This window comes from Symphalangus syndactylus, chromosome 23 (genome assembly GCF_028878055.3).
Source record: "Symphalangus syndactylus isolate Jambi chromosome 23, NHGRI_mSymSyn1-v2.1_pri, whole genome shotgun sequence".
NCBI lineage: Eukaryota > Metazoa > Chordata > Mammalia > Primates > Hylobatidae > Symphalangus > Symphalangus syndactylus.
In genome coordinates, this window is record NC_072445.2 from 25,436,613 (window position 1) to 25,458,952 (window position 22,340).

The 22,340-nt window shown below is 39.2% G+C and overlaps 1 protein-coding gene across 1 annotated transcript; it reads left to right on the plus strand.

The window, feature by feature from the left end:
• The first annotated feature begins 824 nt into the window (after window positions 1–824).
• IL17A (interleukin 17A) lies at window positions 825–21,984 on the plus strand. The gene is made up of 6 exons (XM_063632145.1): window positions 825–908; window positions 2,051–2,253; window positions 3,501–3,889; window positions 4,092–4,131; window positions 16,104–16,188; window positions 21,878–21,984. Exons 1-3 carry the CDS (start codon window positions 882–884, stop codon window positions 3,736–3,738), a joined length of 468 nt encoding a protein of 155 aa, XP_063488215.1. The 5' UTR covers window positions 825–881; the 3' UTR covers window positions 3,739–3,889; window positions 4,092–4,131; window positions 16,104–16,188; window positions 21,878–21,984.
• Window positions 21,985–22,340: the final 356 nt, after the last annotated feature.

Genomic DNA, 22,340 nt, shown 5'->3' on the forward strand with positions numbered 1-22,340 from the left:
ACCTGAGTCCAAGTTCATCTTACTTAGAGTGCAGAGAAAAGAACAGCTAATTCCTTCTCTCTTTCCTTGTTATCCGCCATCAAGTCTCCTCTCCTTTCTAGTTCTCATCACTCTCTACTCCCCCCGCCCTCCTTTTCTCCATCTTCATCACCTTTGTCCAGTCTCCATCCCCATTTTCAATTCCTTCCTCAAAACACCAAGTTGCTTGGTAGCATGCAGGGTTAGAACATGCCTTTAACAGAAAATCTCGTGTCTCTTTAACCTAGTTATTTATTGCTTGAGCAGAGTAGATATTCAACAAAAGAATTGTTAAATTCAATTAAATAGGATATATCTTATTATTAAATAATTTATTCATTTTTTGTTTACTTATATGATGGGAACTTGAGTAGTTTCTGGAATTGTCTCCACAACACCTGGCCAAGGAATCTGTGAGGAAAAGAAAGATCAAATAGAAAATCAAGGTACATGACACCAGAAGACCTACATGTTATGTCAAACTTTTTCTTCCTCATGAACCATTAAAATAGAGCATAATTCTTCTGGCAGCTGTACATATGTTCATAAATACATGATATTGACCAATAGCATAGCAGCTCTGCTCAGCTTCTAACAAGTAAGAATGAAAAGAGAACATGGTCTCTAGGAACATGAATTTCTGCCCTTCCGATTTTCCTTCAGAAGAAGAGATTCTTCTATGACCTCATTGGGGGCGGAAATTTTAACCAAAATGGTGTCACCCCTGAACCCACTGCGACACGCCACGTAAGTGACCACAGAAGGAGAAAAGCCCTATAAAAAGAGAGACGATAGCGCTACATTTTGTCCATCTCATAGCAGGCACAAACTCATCCATCCCCAGTTGATTGGAAGAAACAACGATGACTCCTGGGAAGACCTCATTGGTGGTGAGTCCTGCAATAACGTGCGATGCTCTTGTTGATTTGGACTAGATAATATTTCTGGACTGTGGGCATGAAATGCTGAGTTCTGACTATGGAGATCCAGGAATACTGTATATGTAGGATAGGAAATGAAAGCTTTGGTAGATATTTAAGTCATTGTGCAGCATTTTCAAGAACTGATATACAGCAGTTTGAAAGATAAGATTAAAACTGAAAGATAGCTATATTGGGGCTAAACCACACAAGAAGTGTCACATGATGCTGTGCAGTAAGAAAGAAAATTGATTGAAAGTCTGTTTTTCTGAGTACAAAGGATTTAATATAATTCTCCCACGGCATTTTTCTCTAAAATGGGTCACTATCCTTGAGATTTTGAAAGCCGTAGCAGCAACAATCTTTGTTTCCATTATCTCGTACCATATTCTCAGTACATCGAAACTATGTATTCTAACTAGATATAGGTATAACTGTTTTAGAATAAATGGGGTTTATATCTTTTAAATATTTAACTTCAAGTATCTTTTTTGAAATCTGATTTTATTACAGAATCAATACATTTTAAATTTAGAACAACTGGAAAATATACCTAAGAAAACATGAAGGAGATCGAGTTTTTAGTTGGATGCCTGCCGGAAGCACCAACAGCACTTCTAGCATGAATATTGATACCACATAGATTTTCTATAGCTCTTTCTTCCAATGTGAATGTTTGACTTCACATTGAGTTTCACAGAATGTGGGACTGAGAACAATGGTGCAGGAGGACATTTCTACCTAGAAGATCAAGGTCATTGTTCCTTCCCAGACCTGACAATGACGCATGTGCTGATAGGCTAATGACATGCCATGACTTGATATTTTTACTAAAATTATTGCCAACCAATGGATAACATGTCTTTCCTAAGTCAAAAGGAGAATGTTGAAACTAGTTTTTTTAAAAAAATTTTAAAGCCATGGTGTTAACATTATGTTGGTCATCTACCTAGATTTTTCTCTAGCTGATCTGGAAAATGTAGTATAGATTGTCCTGGAACATTGTGTGTTCTCTATGATGAGCAATGTATCATCATCACAATTAATTTGTCAAAAAGAACCACATAGTAATCTAATCTCCAACCTCTCTCTCTTTTCCCATTCAATTCTAGTCACTGCTACTGCTGCTGAGCCTGGAGGCCGTAGTGAAGGCAGGAATAGCAATCCCACAAAATCCAGGATGCCCAAATTCTGAGGACAAGAACTTCCCCCGGACTGTGATGGTCAACCTGAAAATCCATAACCGGAATACCAATACCAATCCCAAAAGGTCCTCAGATTACTACAACCGATCCACCTCACCTTGGAATCTCCAGTATGTAAAGCTTCCAGATAAAAATACTATATTCTTCATCCCTCTTATGCATCAGACTGCCAGTTAAATCTCCCTGAGGGTGATTTTATTCATTTAGAACTACCAGTCAAACCTGGAAGGACCACTGTGAAGAGCAATTCTCAAACTTTCTACAGATTTCTTTAACAAAGCACAGGACAGCCTCCAATAACCCCTATCCTGTTAGATCGAATTGTCACTGACACCAATAATCAACCCAAATTAATTATAATCATTATTCTAATATTTATGAGACCCCAAGTCTATTCTTTATTTATTCAAAGAATAGACATTTATCAAAGGGGATTAATGCTTTTATTATCTTAACCAGAGCTGCCATTGAGGAGATTTATTGCAAATAATTAGTAATTAGGGTTTTTTACTTTTTTTCTTTTGCCTATTTTTTTTTTGAATCCCAGTGGAATAAGTATCACTGGGGTATTTCTACCCCTTTGTGTGTTAGATAGTCTTGATCTACTTCCTAACATACCTATGCTTGCTGTGTCCTTAGTATACCCAGTATTTAGACCCCATCAAGGGTTAAATACCAGATGTATTTTGATCATTTGACTTTATACAAATAAGTCTCTGTTCTATGGAGCCTATAGATTGGTCTGATTGTAGGATTTCTTCTCTTCTTCCCATTACTGGGAAGAGTCAAAATAAATCAATTCAAAAATGCAAGCAAATCATTCACTGAGCTAAAAGAGAGAGGGAAGAGAAGGTTATAGAGACACTTAACCCTTTGTTTCCAGCCCTTTATCTCAGCTCTGGGCTCTGTCCCACGAATGTGATCTCAGATAAAATTTTGATGTATTCCCTCTTCAAAGACAGATTTCATCAAGTCAAATAAACAACTATCTTATTCTAGATGGTTCCAAGTCTACTCTTCCTTTGGTCTTCTTTTGTCTGTCAAATATACCCTTAAAAAGCTATCATTTGTGTCAAACTTCAATTTTTTCTGTGGCCTCAGTCTGTCTTATTTTATGCATTCTTCAAATAAATTGGAGAAAAACTGATCACTGTCTTCTTTTCTATAATAATTCATGTGCTTGAAAAAAAATCCAATTTGTCCCCAAAGTTCTTCTTCAAACTAACATCATTTAAAGAATTTGCAATGCCTATAATTTGCCATCCTGTGAACTTGCCTCTCTTCATGTATTCCTGTTTTATTTCTTTCCCATTTTACCAGGAATTCACTTTCCTCCTGATTTTTCTCCCCTCTGCAGCCGCAATGAGGACCCTGAGAGATATCCCTCTGTGATCTGGGAGGCAAAGTGCCGCCACTTGGGCTGCGTCAACGCTGATGGGAACGTGGACTACCACATGAACTCTGTCCCCATCCAGCAAGAGATCCTGGTCCTGCGCAGGGAGCCTCCGCACTGCCCCAACTCCTTCCGGCTGGAGAAGATACTGGTGTCCGTGGGCTGCACCTGCGTCACCCCCATTGTCCACCATGTGTCCTAAGAGCTCTGGGGAGCCCACACTCCCCAAAGCAGTTAGACTTTCTGGAGAGCCGGCCCAGCCCTTCAGGAACCCTCATCCTTCAAAGACAGCCTCATTTCAGACCAAACTCATTGGAGTTCTTAAGGCAGTTCGTCCAATTAAAGCTTCAGAGGTAACGCTTGGCTAAGAGATGAGATCTGAATTACTTTTCCCTCTTTCCAAGAAGGAAGGTTTGACTGCGTACCAATTTGCTTCTTGTTTACTTTTTTAAGGGCTTTAAGTTATTTATGTATTTAATATGCCCTGAGATAACTTTGGGGTATAAGATTCCATTTTAATGAATTACCTACTTCATTTTGTATGTCTTTTTAAAGAAGACAAGATTCCAGGCTTGGGAATTTTATTATTTAAAAGGTAAAACCTGTATTTATTTGAGCTATTTAAGGACCTATTTATGTTTAAGTATTTAGAAAAAGGTGAAAAAGCACGATTATCAGTTCTGCCTAGGTAAATGTGAGATAGAATTAAATGGCAGTGCAAAATTTCTGAGTCTTTACAACATACGGATATAGTATTTCCTCCTCTTTGTCTTTTAAAAGTTATAACGTGGCTGAAAAGAAAGACTAAACCTACTTTCATATTTATTAATTTAAATTTTGTAATTTGTTGAGGTTTTACAAGAGATACAGCAAGTCTAACTCTCTGTTCCATTAAACCCTTATAATAAAATCCTTCTGTAATAATAAAGTTTCGAAAGAAAATGTTTATTTGTTCTCATTAAATGTATTTTAGCAAACTCAGCTCTTCCCTATTGGGAAGAGTTATGCAAATTCTCCTAGAAGCAAAACAAAGCATGCCTTTGAGTAACAATGACCTGGAACTATCCAAAATTCCAAGTTCTTGATTTCACAGGCCTTCAAGACTGATGACCAACTAAGGTTTTCATACTATTAGCCAATGCTATAGACAGAAGCATTTTGACAGGAATAGAGCAAATAAAATAACGGCCCTGAGGAATGGCATGTCATTATTAAAGATCATATGGGGAAAATAAAACTCTCCCCAAAATATAAGAAGTTCTGGGAGGAGACATTGTCTTCAGACTACAATGTCCAGTTTCTCACCTAGACTCAGGCTTCCTTTGGAGATTAAGGCCCCTCAGAGATCAACAGACCAACATTTTTCTCTTCCTCAAGCAACACTCCTAGGGCCTGACTGCTGTCTGATCAAGGCACCCCACAACCCAGAAAGGAGCTGATGGGGCAGAACAAACTTTAAGTATGAGAAAAGTTCAGCCCAAGTAAAATAAAAACTCAATCACATTCAATTCCAGAATAGTTTCAAGTTTCACATCATAATCATTTTCACCCCCATGGCCCAGTGTGCTGTCTCGCCCTACTTCTGAAGGCCTCTAGAAATTCTCAGGCCACTCTGCAGGCTCCCTGCTTCTTGAAAGACCTTCCTCTTCACTACGTCCTGCTCCATCCAGCGTGCTCCAGCCCACCCAGAGGCCCATGGCTTTTCTAGGCCTCTTTCCCTATTCCAAATCCAGGGGTTGGCCTCTCCAGCCACCTCCTCTCAGTCATTTCGTGCTCACATCTTGATTCCTGTGACCGTCCCTGCCACCATTTTCCTACAGGAAATCCCCCAGGCAGCTTCCACGGACAGTTCCCCACAGCCTTTACGCTTTCAAGCTTCTCACTAAAAACCTGCTGCTCGTTTTCGAGCTTTCCCTGAACGGTAATGATGAAAAGAAAAAACTGTTTTTGTTTTTGTTGGGAGACGGAGTTGTAAAAGGATGTATATGTCTATGTGTGTGTGTGTGTATGTGTGTGTGTGTGTATGTGTGTGTGGTCCTGAACGATTATTTCCCACTAGATTTTGGGTGGGGGGTATGGGGGTGGGAAGAGACAGTTGCTTTCCATGTACTCCTCCCCTGATACACTTTGCTTTTGTTCTCTCTTCATTTTCCCCAGTGAGCACTACCATGTACCTAGTCATCCAAGCTAGAAATCTGTGTGGCTTCCCTGAATCTTTTTCCTTCTTCCTCTCCCTCATTCCTAACATCCACATATCACCAAATACTGTATTCTCTCTTCCAAGGAACCCACACCTCCCCACCAATACCATACTACCCAGGTTCAGGACTGCATCTATTCTCATTTCTCTCCCCCGTGATTGCTACAACCTTCCACCTGTTCTTGCTGCCATTGTTCCCGTCTCTCAATCCATCCTCCGACCTGTACCTATGACACAAATTCAAATATAATAAAAAGCGCCCCCCAGCAATCTGGCCCTGCTCCCTCTCCTGTTCTATCCCAGGGTGCTTCCTCCTTGACGTTTTACCCTCGAGTTGTGGTGAAGTTGTTGTGGAGACCACCATGCTGTTCTTGGCCTTGATGCCTATGCTATGTGGTCCCTTCTGCGTGAACGCCCTTGACACCTTCTCCCTGCTGTCCCTCCAGTCACATGCTGCCCTCCCCACTCTCCCCCACCCCTATGGCTCTACTCACATATTAAAACTTTCTTTAGGTCTCATCTTCTCTAAGGAGACTCCTGGACCCATCACTGCCTGTTATCCTAGATTAGGTCCCTCTCTTTCTTACGGGCTCCAAAAGCACTGGGCAGATCCTTTATCATTGACCTTACATACTATATCAGCTTTACCTATTTAGCCAGTTTGTGGTTCCTCGAGAGCAGAAACATCAGCACCTGACATGGCAGGTAGTAGACAGTCAATACTCAGCTGAACTTTGAACCAATAGTCCACAGACACCTCAAAATCAAGAGACAAAACTAAGCTCACTAGCTTTCCTGCCAAACTGGCTCCTCCTACTGCTTTTTTATCTACTGGAATGGCATCATCTACTCATCTGAGCAAGAAACCTAGCTTTCTCTCCATCTCTCATTCCCCTCATCCAATCAATTACCAACTCTTCATCAATGTCTCACATGTCCTCCCCTTCATTGCTAACTCCAAGTTTGCTATTACAGTTGCATTATATTATGACACTAACTGGCCTCTCTGCTTTGCTTCTTATATTTAATAATTCGATATCTCTCAAACTTGTAGGGGAGTCTAATCAGAGTAGGTAATTAATAGCTTCTGCAACAGACAAAGTCCAAGTAAACAAAGGTTTGTTTCTTGTGCGTGTTACAATCCAACAAGATCATTAGGGAGCTTTGCTCTACTTGGCCACTGAGAGACCCAGGCTGACACGGAGGTTCTGACTTCTACAACACCATCTAGCACTGCAATGTCTATCACAGTAGCCACGAGGCATTTGTAGCTATTGAGCGCTTGGAATGTGGCTAGTCCCAGTTGAGTTGTGTTATAAGTGTAAAATACATACTAGATTTCAAATACTTAAGTTTTTTTAATGTAAAATATCTTTTGTTACTTTTTATATTGACAAATGTTAAAATGTATTTGGTTAAACATATTAAATTTATTAAAAATTCATCTATTTCTTTTTACTTTTTTAAATGTGCTTGCAATAAATATATAATTAAAATGTGGCTAGCATTGTATTTCTGTTGGACATATAACCAATGAAAGAAAAGAGAGAGCTAAAAACTACACGTTCAGTGTTTAAGGGCCAGTCTTATTGACCAGGACTCAGTCACATAGACCCAAATTAAAACCAGTGGAGACTGGGAAATGAAATATTTCTATGGGTCCATGAAAAAGAAAATGAAATGGGATTTGGTGAACACATAGCATTACTTCTGCCATCACACATATGATGAATGAAGGCTCCTGCATGACATCTTCCCACAGTCACATAATTCTAAACAGCTGAGCTGTTACATGGCCACTTCCTGGTGGAAGAAGGTCTAGGGTGCAAGTAACAGTGACATTAGTGTAAAAATAACCTTCAATGTACACTAATTTTTTTAAAAGAACCTTCACAAACTTTGGCAATTAACACACTATAAAACAACCCACATGGGACATACCTCACAACTAACTGCGGCACACCTGTGTTTTGAAATTACACAGCAATTGTCACTCTTCCATCTCTCCCCATGTTTCAAAAGGTCCTCTCTAAAATGTAAATCTGATCACATTAATCCCCTAATTACTCCGCAGTACCTCCCCCATACCTATAAGATAAAGCACCGCCAATTCTCTTGCATGACACAGAAGGTACTCTATGACCTGGCCCAATCTACCTCTCACAGTATTCCAACCTACCATCCTCCCTCCCTGTTACCAGTATCAATGCCATGCCTAACTGGTTCTCACAATCTGGGACTTTGCTTATTCTTCCTGCTTACCTGGAATAGCCTTAGTATTCCTATTTCTCATCACCATTAAACTGATGAAACTATCAACACATTTTTAAAAATCAGATTAAGCAAAAAGACATCTCTGGAGATGGAATTTGAGAACTATTCTTAACATGTTCCCCAGTTGATTTTGATGCATCCCCTCCAGCAGCCATCCATTGACCAGCCTCTGGGAACCATTGATGGAGAAGCAGTTAGAGATGCTATATCGGAATACAGATGAAGATTAACAAAGAAATACATTGATGATAAATAGAACTGGGGCTGGGCACGGTGGCTCACACCTGTAATCGCAACTCTTTGGGAGGCAAGGATGGGAGGATCACATGAGGCCAGGAGTTCAAGACCAGCCTGGCCAACATGGTGAAACGCCATCTCTACTAAAAATACAGAAATTATTTGGGCGTGGTGGTGCACATCTGTAATTCCAGGTACTCGGGAGGCTGAGGCACAAAAATCTCTTGAACCTGGGAGGCGGAGGTTGCAATGAGCTGAGATCACGCCACTGCACTCCAGCCTGGGTGACAGAGTGAGACTCCATCTAAAAATACATATTATATATATATATATATTTATATATATATATTTATATATATATAAATATATATATATTTATATATATATTTATATATATATAAATATATATATAAATATATATTTATATATATATATTTATATATATTTATATATATAAATATATATTTATATATATATATTTATATATATTTATATATATAAATATATATTTATATATATATTTATATATATTTATATATATAAATATATTTATATATATTTATATATAAATATATATATTTATTTATTTTTTTTGAGAAGGAGTCTCGCTCTTTCACCCAGGCTGGAGTGCAGTGGCACAATCTCGGCTCACTGCAGGCTCTGCCCCCTGGGGTTCATGCCATTCTCCTGCCTCAGCCTCCCGCGTAGGTGGGACTACAGGTGCCCACCACCTAGCCCAGCTAATTTTTTTTTTGTATTTTTAATAGAGACGGGGTTTCACCATGTTGGCCAGGATGGTCTCGATCTCCTGACCGCGTGATCTGCCCGCCTCGGCCTCCCAAAGTGCTGGGATTACAGGCGTGAGCCACCGCGCCCGGCCTTAACATATATTATTTTTTATATATAATATATGTTATGTATTATACAATATATTTTATATAATATATTATATTATATATTTTATATATTACATTATATTATATATTTTATATAATATATTATATTATATATTTTATATAATATAATATATTATATATTTTATATAATATATTATATTATATATTTTATAAATATATAGTATACATTTTATGTAATATATTATATATATATTTTATATAATATATAATATACTTTATATAATACATAATATGTAATACATATTACATATTTTATATAATATATATTTTAAATAATATATTTATATATTTTTATATATTACATATATAATTATATATTTTATATTACATATTATTTAAATTATATATATAAATTGATCTTAGATAACAAGGATAGGGAATAGAGATAAAATTATGTGAAAAAAAGAAATTTCAAATAAGAAACCTGAACAAATTAAGGAGACAATAAGGAAAGTTCTAATGGGAAAAAAGATTCCTGGGTTGGAATTTAAGTGCATCTGAAAACTAGGTTTAGACAAATTAATTTTAAAAGGCTATAACCAAAACATATTCAAAAATTTTTTTAATTTTAAAAATAAAGAACATAAAAGACTCATATCCAGAAGTAATATATAAAATATCTCATCAGGAACCAAAATTATATTGACATCAGAATTTTTTACATAACACTGAGAGGTAATAAAGTAAAATTTTCAAAGCACTAAAAGGGAGAAAGTAAAGGTCAGGCAGCATCTGCTCAGGCAAGTCTTCCTTGACAACCCAATGAATGATAAATTTGTAATATTTTGTTGAGTTGCATACTTATGGGTTGTGCATTTTTCTGTATGTATGTAATAGCTTAAATTCTGCTTACATTTGACTGATAGTTTCAGGTGTCAACTTGACTGGATTAAGGGACATCCAAATAGCTGGTGATATGGTTTGGCTCTGTGTCCTCACCCAAATCTCATCTCAAATTGTAAGCCCCACATGTTGAGGGAGGGACCTGGTGAGAGGTGATTGGATCACAGGGGTGATTTCCTCCATGCTGTTCTCATGACAGTGAGTGAGTTCTCAAGAGATCTGATGGTTTAAAAGTGTTTGGCAGTTTCCCCTTCACTCTCTTTCTCTCCTGCCGCCATGTAAGATGTGGCTTGCTTCTCCTTAGCTTTCCACCATGATTGTAAGTTTCCTGAGGCCTCCCCAGCCATGCAGAACTGTGAGTCAATTCAACATCTTTCCTACAAAAACCACCCAGTCTCACATAGTTCTTTATAGCAGCATGAGAAAAGACTAATACAGCTGGTAAAGCATTACGTCTGAGTATGTCTGTGAATGTGTTTCCAGAAGACAGTGGCATTTAGATCATTGGACTGAGTAAGAAAGATCCACCATCATCCAATGTGGATAGGCACCATCCAGTCGGCTGAGGGTGCAGATAAAACAAAAAAGCAAAAGAAAGGCAAATTTGCTCTCTCTCTGTCTCTCTTTCTCTCTCTCTCTCTGCTTCCCTCTCTCCCTGTCTTCTGGAGCAGGGATACCCATCTTCTCCTGCCCTTTGACATCAGAACCCTATGTTCTCTGGCCTTCAGACTCCAAGGTTTGTGTCAGTGAACCCCGAGGTCTCAGCCTCACACTGAGAGTTATACCATTGGCTTTCATGGTTCTCAGGCCTTGGGACTTGGACTGAGCCATGCTTCAGAATTCTCTGGATCTTCAGCATCTCTGACAGCTTATCGTGGAACTTCTTAGCCTCCACAATTGTGTGAGCCAGTTCCCCACCTCTGACTGAGAGATGAATCAAAGCTGAGAATTTAAGATGAATCAGTCATGGGCCCTCTGTGAGCACTGAAACTGGGTCTACATTGAAATATATCTAAATAATGGTTATAAATTTTTTTACATGAATCTTAAAGTCAAATAAATCCTTTGCTAAAAAAGAATATCTAAATTATAGGTTAAATGATATTATTTAACCTATACAATAATATTATATAACCTATACTTCAGATATTACCATCATTTAAGTCCATACTCTAGATAATAACCATCATCTAAGTCCATAATCCAAGATTCAGCAAAATAAGCAAAAAAAAATAAAATAAAATAAGGGTGGAAAGGAGTGACAGGGTAGAAAAACACAAAATTCCTCTGCCTCAGTAGAGTAAAATGAAGTTATTGCTCCATTCTTGGCTTTGATAAGTAGACAATTTAAAAGCGACCTAATGTGATAAATAAGGCTAAAAATCTAAAGGTAACTATCAATATATATATAAAACAAATTGGAATTCTCATAAACCTCAACACAGGATATAAAGAAACCAAATAATGCTCAAAAACCAAAACAAAAAAAAACTGAGTTAGACCTAAAACCATTACAATCCTACAAGAAAATCTAGGCAATACCATTCAGGACACAGGCATGGGCAAGGACTTCATGTCTAAAACACCAAAAGCAATGGCAACAAAAGCCAAAATTGACAAATGGGATCTAATTAAACTAAAGAGCTTCTGCACAGCAAAAGAAACTACCATCAGAGTGAACAGGCAACCTACAGAATGGGAGAAAATTTTTGCAACCTACTCATCTGACAAAGGGCTAATATCCAGAATCTACAATGAACTCAAATAAATTTACAAGAAAAAAACAAACAACCCCATCAAAAAGTGGGCGAAGGACATGAACAGACACTTCTCAAAAGAAGACATTTATGCAGCCAAAAAACACATGAAAAAATGCTCATCATCACTGGCCATCAGAGAAATGCAAATCAAAACCACAGTGAGATACCATCTCACACCAGTTAGAATGGCCATCATTAAAAAGTCAGGAAACAACAGGTGCTGGAGAGGATGTGGAGAAATAGGAACACTTTTACACTGTTGGTGGGACTGTAAACTAGTTCAACCATTGTGGAAGTCAGTGTGGCGATTCCTCAGGGATCTAGAACTAGAAATACCATTTGACCCAGCCATCCCATTACTGGGTATATACCGAAAGGGCTATAAATCATGCTGCTATAAAGACACATGCACACGTATGTTTATTGCGGCACTATTCACAATAGCAAAGAGTTGGAACCGACCCAAATGTCCAACAACGATAGACTGGATTAAGAAAATGTGGCACATATACACCATGGAATACTATGCAGCCACAAAAAATGATGAGTTCATGTCCTTTGTAGGGACATGGATGAAACTGGAAAACATCATTCTCAGTAAACTATCGCAAGGACAAAAAACCAAACACCGCATGTTCTCACTCATAGGTGGGAATTGAACAATGAGAACTCATGGACACAGGAAGGGGAACATCACACTCGGGGGACTGTTGTGGGGTGGGGGGAGGGGGGAGGGACAGCATTAGGAGATATACCTAATGCTAAATGACGAGTTAATGGGTGCAGCAAAATAACATGGCACATGGATACATATGTAACAAACCTGCACATTGTGCACATGTACCCTAAAACCTACAGTATAATAATAAAAAATAAATAAATAAATAAAAATCTGAAAAAAGCACAGAAAACATAAATAAGAGACAATATGAGTAAATATTTGTAATTCACCTCTTAAAGAACAGAGTCCAGCTGGGCGGGGTGGCTCATGCCTGTAATCCCAACACTTTGGGAGGCCAAGGTGGGTGGCTCACAAGGCCAGGAGATAGAGACCATCCTGGCTAACAGGGTGAAACTCCACCTCTAATAAAAATACAAAAAATTAGCCAGGCGTGGTGGTGGGCACCTGTAGTCTTAGCTATTTGGGAGGCTGAGGCAGGAGAATGGCATGAACTCAGGAGGCAAGAGCTTGCAGTGAGCCGAGATCGCACCACCACACTCCAGCCTGGGCAACAGAGTGAGACTCTGTCCCAAAAAAAAAAAAAAAAAAAAAAGAACAGAGTCCCAAATTTAAGTACTTCTTTTTTTTTTTTTTTTTTGAGATCAAGTCTCTGTCACCCAGGCTGGAATGCAGTGGTGTGATCTTGGCTCACTGCAACCTCTGCCTCCTGTTTCAAGTGATTCTCCCGCCTCAACCTCCTGAGCAGCTGGGATTACAGGCATGCACCACCACGCCTGGCTAATTTTTTTTTTTTTTTTTTTGAGACAGAGTCTCACACTGCCGCAGGGGCTGTTGTGCATGGCACAATCTCGGCTCACTGCAACCTCTGCCTCCTGGGTTCAAGCAATTCTCCTGCCTGAGCCTCCCAAGTAGCTGGGATTACAGGCGCCGGCCACCATGCCTCAGCTTCCCGAATAGCTGGGACTACAGGCGCTCGCCACTACGCCCAGCTAATTTTTTGTATTTTTAGTAGAGACAGGGTTTCACTATTTTGGCCAGGCTGGTCTTGAACTCCTGACCTCATGATCTGCCTGCCTCAGCCTCCCAAAGTGCTGGGATTACAAGCATGAACAACCGTATCCAGCTAATTTTTGTATTTTTAGTAGAGACGGGGTTTCAGCATGTTGGTCAGGCTGGTCTCAAACTCCAGACCCTGTGAACTGCCCACCTCGGCCTCCCAAAGTGATATCCTAAAAATACTGTGGTATTTTTAGATTTTTAAAAAATTAAGTGCTTAGGCCAGGCGCAGTGGCTCATGCCTATAATCTCAGCGCTAAGAAATATCCCAATTTCTTAACTCCACACTATCCTTAAAATAACATAGAAAGTTTAAAAATAAAGGGGTAGACAAAGAAATATATCAAGCAAATGCATACTAGCAGAAATCAAGATAATATCAATATCAGAAAACATAAATTTAGAATCATTAAATGGGAAAGAAATGTTACATCATTTTGGTAAGATTTAGATTAGTAATAAAAAAAGTTGATAAAATTTATGCACAGGATAACTTTTAAATGTTTAAGTCAAAATATAGCAAAAAAAGTTTTAATACAGAGACATTATTATTGTTTAACATTGTGTGGAAGTCCTACCCAGCAGTGAAACAAACATTGGAGAGGAAGACACAAAATTATGATTATTTGCAGAGAATAGCATTACATACCTAGAGAAAAAAAAATGAGTAAATCAAGAGGAAAACCGTTAGAGAATGCTCAGAAACTGGCTAGCAACAAAATAAATATTTTTAAATCATTCGCCTGTATAGTGGTAATAACAAGTCTAAAAACATAATGAAAAAATTATCATCCATTATGGAAAAACAAAAGCCTGAAATACCTGGAAATAGCCTTATTAAAATATGAGAGAGACGTATATAGACAGAACTATGAAACAATGAATTACTATAAATAACTTGAATAAATGGTCAGAAATACAATCTTCACAGAAGGCAAGACCACATGCACAAAAAAGAAAACAATTATTTTCTCTTTTTTTTCTTTTTTAGAGACAGGGTCTTGCTCTGTTGCCAAGGCTGGAGTGCAGTGGCTATTCACTTCACAATCACAGCTCATTACCGCCTAGATCTTCTGGTGTTAAGCAATCCTCCTGCCTCAGCCTCCTGAGTAGCTGGGACTACAGGCTCACCCCACCATGCCAAGCTTCTAATTTGTTTCTATGTCTAATGCAATACCAAACAAATTATTATTGGTAAGGCTTTATGTGGTAATGTAGCAAATTTCTAAAACTCTTCTGAGAAGATTTAAATCATCAGAGACCTGTCCTCAGGGAGTGAAACAGTTTAAAGTTGGCATTTTTAAAAAATAATGAGATGTGATAATAGAAAACTCAATGAACAAATTAAATAACTCAGAATATACCATGGGTATATATGAAGAATCTAAAATATAGTAAAAGTAAACTGTCATCACAAAACAGTATAATGGGGAATTATTTAGTGAATAGGTTTGGGTTTCTTTATTGGTTAACTATTTGGAAGAGAAATAAAATCAAAGCATAGCTTTCCATTACATCATGCATCCAAAAGAACTTCAGCTAGATTACAGAAGTGAGAGAAAAATCCTAAACTGTCAGAGGGGAAGCTGAGAACCAGCCCATTTCATGCCACCAATTCTCCAAAGGCTAAGGCCCTAGCAGCACCAGGTCCTGCAGAGCAGGAGCTGGGAATACAGGGGGAAGAGGGAGATTTAGAGGGCCAGTGTGAAAGTTGTTTGAGCAACAACTCAATCCCCAACTTTTCTTCCCAGCACTCCACTGCTAGGCAAATGCTCCTCCCAATTCTACCAGAAAATTGGCAGTTTATCTCTGAAGAGGGTAAAACAGAGGGCCTTTGGATTGGGGTCTACCAGCATGGGTGAGGGTGTGGGACCACCAAATACAGAAGGATCAAGTGGTCATACAGATTCTGAATGCCAAGGATGATCCCACCCTCAGGCCCCTTTTCTCCTCAGTTTCCAGAACTCTTAACAAGACCTTTTCCTTCTGGCAAGAGGTTGAAGAATCTGATCATCCCTAAAGGAAAAGCCTAAATATATTTAGAGGGGGCTCCCCACAAATGGCCCACCCAGATCACCCCATAGTGAAGGTCAGAATCCCCAAATTTCCCCATACACAATGAGCTTCCAATCAGCTTTTATTTTAATCTTGAGCAGACCCCTGAGGAAATCAAACATGAAGACAGATATGAAAATAAACAAACAGAAAAGGGCATTAGGAGGCCAAGTGCAATGGCTCATGCCTATAATCCCAGTACTTTGGGAGGCTGAGGCAGGTGGACTGCCTGAGGTCAGGAGTTCAAGACCAGACTGGCCAATATGGTGAGACCCCATCTCCACCAAAAATACAAAAATTAGCCAGGCATGGTGGTGTGCACTTGTAATCCCAGCTACTCGGGAGGCTGAGGCAGGAGAATTGCTTGAACCCAGGAGGCAGAGGTGTAGTGAGCCAAGATTGTGCCACTGCACTCCAGCCTGGCCGACAAAGTGAGACACTGTCTCAAAAAAGAAAAAAGAAAAGAAGAGAAAAGGAAAGGAAAGGTATCAGGGGAACCAGCCCACAATATTTCAATGTAGCTTCTTTTCTATTTTCCCTAAGTGTCGGCCGGTCTGAGAAATGAAGAGAAAGAGTACAAAAGAGAGAAATTTTACAGCTGGGCCTCCAGGGGTGACATCACCTATTAGTAAGTTCCATAATGCCCCTTGAGCTGCAAAACCAGCAAGTTTTTATTAGGGATTTCAAAAGGGGAGGGGGGTACAAACAGGGAGTAAGCCACCAAGATCACATGCTTGAAAGGGCAATAAAAGATCACAAGGGCAGAGAGGCAGAGCAAGATCACAAGTCCAGGGCAAAATTAGAATTACTGATGAGGTTCCACATCCTGCTGGCCACGCATTGTCATTGATAAACATCTTAACAGGAAACAGGGTTCAAGAGCAGACAACCGTTCTGACTAGAATTTGCCAGGCTGGAATTTCCTAATCCTAGCAAGCCTGAGGGCACTGCAGGAGACCAGGGCGTATTTCATCCCTTATCTTCAACCGCATAAGACACACTCCCAGAGTGGCCATTTATAGACCTCCCCCTGGGAATGCATTCCTTTCCCAGGGTTATTCCTTGATGGGAAAAGAATTCAGTGATATTTCTCCTATTCACTTTTCGCAAGAAGAGAAATATGACTCTATTCTGCCCAGCCCCGCAGGCAGTCAGACCTTATGGTTATCTCCCTTGTTCCCTGAAAATCACTGTTATCCTTTCTTTTTTAGGATGCCCAGATTTTATATTGTTCAAACACACATGTTTTACAAACAATTTGTACAGATAATGCAATCATCACAGGGTCCTGAGGCGACATACATCCTCAGCTTATGAAGATGATGGGATTAAGAGATTAAAGACAAGCATAGGAAATTATAAAATATTAATTTGGGGAACTAATAAATGTCCATGAAATCTTCACAATTTATGGTCTTCTGCCACGGCTTCAGCCATTCCCTCCATTCGGGGTCCCTGACTTCCCACAACATCCTGACTTCCCACAACAGAAAGGAAGAGAGGGGAGGGAAGGGAAGGGGAGGGGAGGGGAGGGGAGGGAGGAGAGGGGAGGGGAGAGGGGAGGGAAAAGGAAAGGGGAAGGGGAAGAGAAAGGGAAAGGGAAAGGGAAGGGCATTAGGAGGAAATAGAAAATATGCAAGAAAAAAGGCCTCAAAAATATAATTAATATCCTCAGATAGAGAAGATCCTTGAAATCAAAATAGGATACTACTTTAAAAAGGGAAATATCAAAAATTTAAAAAAGATTATCTTGGAAATTAAAAACCTCATAACTGAAATGAAACAGTCAATAGAATCCTGGAAGAGAAAGTTGAAAACATCTTCCAAAAAGTAGAGCAGAAAGATTAAAATATGGGAGAAAAGATCAGGGGTCCTATCCAGGAAGAACTACTGTATATCAAAATAGAAAGTGAGTAATGGAGTAAAACAGTGAGTAATGGAGGAGAGGAAATCAGTAACTAAACACATGAACGAAAATCCCCAGAACTGAAGAATATGAGTTGCCAGAGAAAGACTCATCAACTGTCTAAATGAAGCACTCACACCAAGCCACATCTTAGTGAAATTTCAGAATACTGAAGGCAAACAGAAAATTCTACAGGCTTCTTGGGAGAAAAACAGATCAGATACAAAGGGCCAGGAATCAAAATACCTTCAGAATTCTCAACGGTGACCCTAGAACCTAGAACAGAGTGGAAAAATGTACTCAAAATTCCAAAGGAAAATTATTTCCAACATAAAACTCCAAACATGATGAAATTATATGACTAAGGAAGAAAAAAGACATTTTCAGATAAGCAAGATCTCAAATAATTTGCCTCCCATGCAACCTTTCTCACGAAACTACTTGAGGATGTGCTCCATCAAAACAAGATAGTAAACCAAGATGTAGGAAGATATGAAGTACGGGAAACAGAGTCAACACAGGAAAGAGAATAAGGAATTTCCCTCCAGGATGGCAAAGGAGATCCCAGGGTGATAGCTGCACCAGGAGTCGAGAGTACCCAGTCTAGATTGGAGCTGTGTGATTCAAGAGACAGACATGTTAAAGGATGCTTGAGCAATACCCCTGAAGCCATGGAATGGTTTTGTGAATCTGAGGACAGAATAGCCAGGTAAGCCGATCCAAGGTTCTTACCGGTCCTTAGCTTCCCTTGGTTATAAGCTGATGAATTTCCTCTTATCTTCTCCTTGCCCCACTGCCTGGATTAAAGGCACTCATCTCCCCTTCAACCACCAAAATGTCTGTGTGGACTTACCTTTGAAAACCAGAGATTAGGTAAGGTAGCTTCAGAAATGGAAAATGCAGAGCACCCTGCTCACTTTGACCCCATTTCGGGTGGAAATTAAGAACCTGCATTTTCGGTTAAGGTAGGCTAAAGAGCTGAAGGACAGACCCAGACAGAAGTTTCTCACTCACACAGTTGTTCAAGTGAGGTGTTCCTAGTGGGCATGTCTCCTCCATGTGGGGATTCCAGAACTGTCTCCTTTTCATCTCACAGATGTAGGCGAGCTGGGAAAGGAGGTCCCTGGAAGAGCAGATGCATCCCAAATACAACTTTACACTGGATTCTGGGTGAAGCCGGCCAGGTCTTCTTCACTGGCCCTGCCCCATAGCCCTCAGGGTTCCCCCAAGTCTTCCTCATTATCTCCCCAGAAAGTGCTCTTGTAAAATCTCAGAAAAGCTGAAGCCAGACTATGAGCAAGATAAAGGAAGCAGCTCGGCTCCTGGGAGCCTCCTCTAACAGTGGGAACATTGCCGTCTCCTAACCAGCTGGGTTTGTGTTTGCCCATTTGGTTCTTCAAAACTAAGCAACATATCATTTAAGGATGCAAACACAGGTGTGATACAGCTATAAAGAAAAGCAATGGAAAGTTGGACACAAAAGTCAAGATAGTGGTTCCTCCTAGAGGAAAAAGAAGGAGAAAAAAGAGGCACCAGGGCTTCAAGGTTCTGGCAAGGTTTCACTTCCTAACCCGCATGCTGTGGTGTCTGGTGTTTGGGTTTGTTGTTTTTCTAATTTTTAAACCCCTTGTATATTTCAGTCATTGTTTTGCATATATGAAATACTTTAAAATTAGAAGTTTTTTAAAGCTAGGGAAGGAACCACAGAGAAAAAGAACAATAGATTTAGCTACACAAAACTGTAAAACGTCTGTATGTTAAACATTAAACAGAAAGGCTAACAACAAATTGAACAAATATTTGCCACAAATCCTGCAAGTGATTAATATCCAGGGTATGAACTATGAACCTGAATACTGAACACAATCCCATCTCGCAGCCTTTGTTTTTTCTCCTTGCTGTTCCCTCTGCCGGGTACACTCTTCCACTGACAGCCTGATGAACAACTCCCTCCCTTCATTTGTGCAAATGTCACCTTCTCAGGGAGCTACCTCTGACTGGCCACCCTGGCACTCCCTTTCCAAATTCCCAAATTTATTTTTCTCTGTGGCATTCATGTCCTTCTCATGTCTATTTAATTTATTTATTCTGTTTTTGTCTATCTCTCTCCACCAGAATGAGAGCTCCATGCAGGCAGAAATTTTTGTCTGCTTTGTTCAATGCTGTGCCCCTAGTGCCTAGAACAGTATCTGGCACATGGTCGGTGCTCAATGAATATTTGTTGAATGAATAAACGAATATGAAAAGTCCATGATAATTGATAACACAAGCATTAAGAACACCTGCTAAAAGAACAAAAGATACAAATAAATGTATCATAACATAAGTTTACGTAACATAAGGCATCAAAATGTCTTAGAAGCACATGGATAAATATTATCACTAATAAACAAATTCACACGTAACAATCTTTTTTTAGCTTCAATGTAACAATCTTTTGTCTATCAAATTAGTAAAAATTGTTTTTTAACTATAGTAAACAGCATTGGCAAGAATATGCCAAACTGAGCAATTACTCACTGCTAGTAAGTATAAATGAGTACAACATTCTGAAAAGCAATTTTATAACTTAATTCAAGAGCCTTAAAAGTGTTCATGCTTTCTGGCCCAGTAATTACACTTCTAGAAAGTTATCATAACAAAATAATTTAAAACATACAAAGAGAGAGACAAAACTGTGAATAAAACTTCCATAGCATTTGAAATAAGACATTGAGAAAAACAGAAAACAAATATGTAAAATGCCAACAAGAGGAATGGACAATTTTTACTTTTTCTTTATAATTTCTTATTTTATTTGATCATCTATTTCTTTTAAAATGGGGAGTGCCGTTCATGATCCGAAAATTGGCAGCTTTAAAAATAATTGCTGGTGTGGTGGCTCACACCTGTAATCCCAGCACTTTGGGAGGCCAAGGTGGGTGGATCACCTGAGGGCAAGAGTTTGAGACCAACCTAGCCAACAGAGTGAAACCCCGTCTCTATTAAAAATCCAAAAAATTAGCCAGGCATGGTTGATGGGCACCTGTAACTCCAGCTACTGGGGAGGCTGAGTCAGGAGAATCATTTGAACCTGGGAGGTGGAGGTTGCAGTGAGCCAAAATCCTGCCATTACACTCTAGCCTGGACAACAAAAGCACAACTCAATCTGAAATAAATAAATAAATAATAATTGTTGTTTGGTTATTTCGATAAGTTATTTTCCTTTTTTTTTTCTTTTTTTTTTTTTTTTTTTTGAAATGGAGTCTTGCTCTGTTGCCCAGGCTGGAGTGCAGTGGCACCATCTCGGCTCACTGCAAGCTCCACCTCCCAGGTTCACGCAATTCTCCCGCCTCAGCCTCCCGAGTAACTGGGACTACAGGCACCTGCCACCACGCCCGGCTAATTTTTTGTATTTTATAGTAGAGACAGAGTTTCACCGTGTTAGCCAGGATGGTCTCCATCTCCTGACCTCGTTGTCTGCCCACCCCAGCATCCCAAAGTGCTGGGATTACAGGCGTGAGCCACCGCTCCCGGCCAAGTTATTTTCATTCTTAAATAAGTTATTTTCATTTTCATTCCAATGAATGGAAAAAATGAGATTATTTAACAGTGGCTCCAAGACACAATCAACATTTGAAACCTAAAACCTCAGTCCAAATAACACAGAGAAAACAAAAACAGGCCACCATGTCTATAGGCTATTGCACCCCCTGGTGGCAGCATACTCAAATAGAGAAACAGTAAAGTGAAAACCTAGTCAAACTGGAAGAAAACTATAAAATCTAGCAAATACTTTAAAAACAAAGCTTCATCTTCAGATATCAGGAAAAAGATCTCATACACACAAAGCAATGCTAAAACATATGCTTTCATCTTTTTATGTTGTCAACATCAGCGCCCTAGGATTAAAGACCTGGAGCCACATATACTGTGTTCTATGTCACTATTAAGTAACCATTCATGTTGAAGGATTCAACAAGTCTACTTTGAGACATAAATTTTCCAAATGGATTATTGATCAAATGCAATCACGACTGTCCCATCTCCATCATTTCCTGAGCCTTGAGGTGTCTCAAGTGACAAATAAATCCAACAGGATCAAAAAAAAGTTATGGTGGCATGGCAGAGGTGGGGACACAGGAGGAAATTGGGTTCAGAAGCTTTTAAATATCGAAATATCATGAATTGAAATGCTTGGATAGTAATAGTAATTTTCTACCTCTCAAATTGGGAAAGATTTTAAAATATCATTACACCCACTGTAATCAAGTTTTCACCCTGTCATTACCTCAAAACAGCTCCCGCTATCGTCACTAATGACTATCATATTGCCAAATTCTATGGTCATTTCTCAGTCCTCACTTTACTCTTCTCTCAGCAATGTTTGAAACCCACGAGCTCACCTTCCTTCTTTCTCTTATTTCCCCAGCTCTTATTCTATGGCTGACCTTTCTGCCAGCAAGTTTTCCTCGTGTTTAAAAGCACTAAGATTGAAGCATAAAAGACAAATGGAAAGATGAAATACAGAAGCCCCACACTTACAAGCCCCTCCACATGCCAGGCATGTTCCTTAGGTTATCATATTTAGCCCTCATGGCCTCCCTCCCTTTGTCTTCAACATCAAGAAATGCATACGATGTTCTCACATATTTGTGGGACCTAAAAATTAAAACAATGGAACTTATGGACATAAAGAGTAAAATGGTTACCAGAGGCTGGGAAGGGAAGTAGAGTGGGATGGGGGGAGGTGGGGATGGTTAGTGGGTACCAAAAAACCAAAAAGAACAAATAAGACCTACTATTTGATAGCATAACAGAATGACAATGGACAATAATAACTTAATTGTACATTTTCAAATAACTAAAAGAGTATAATTCAAGTGTTTATAACA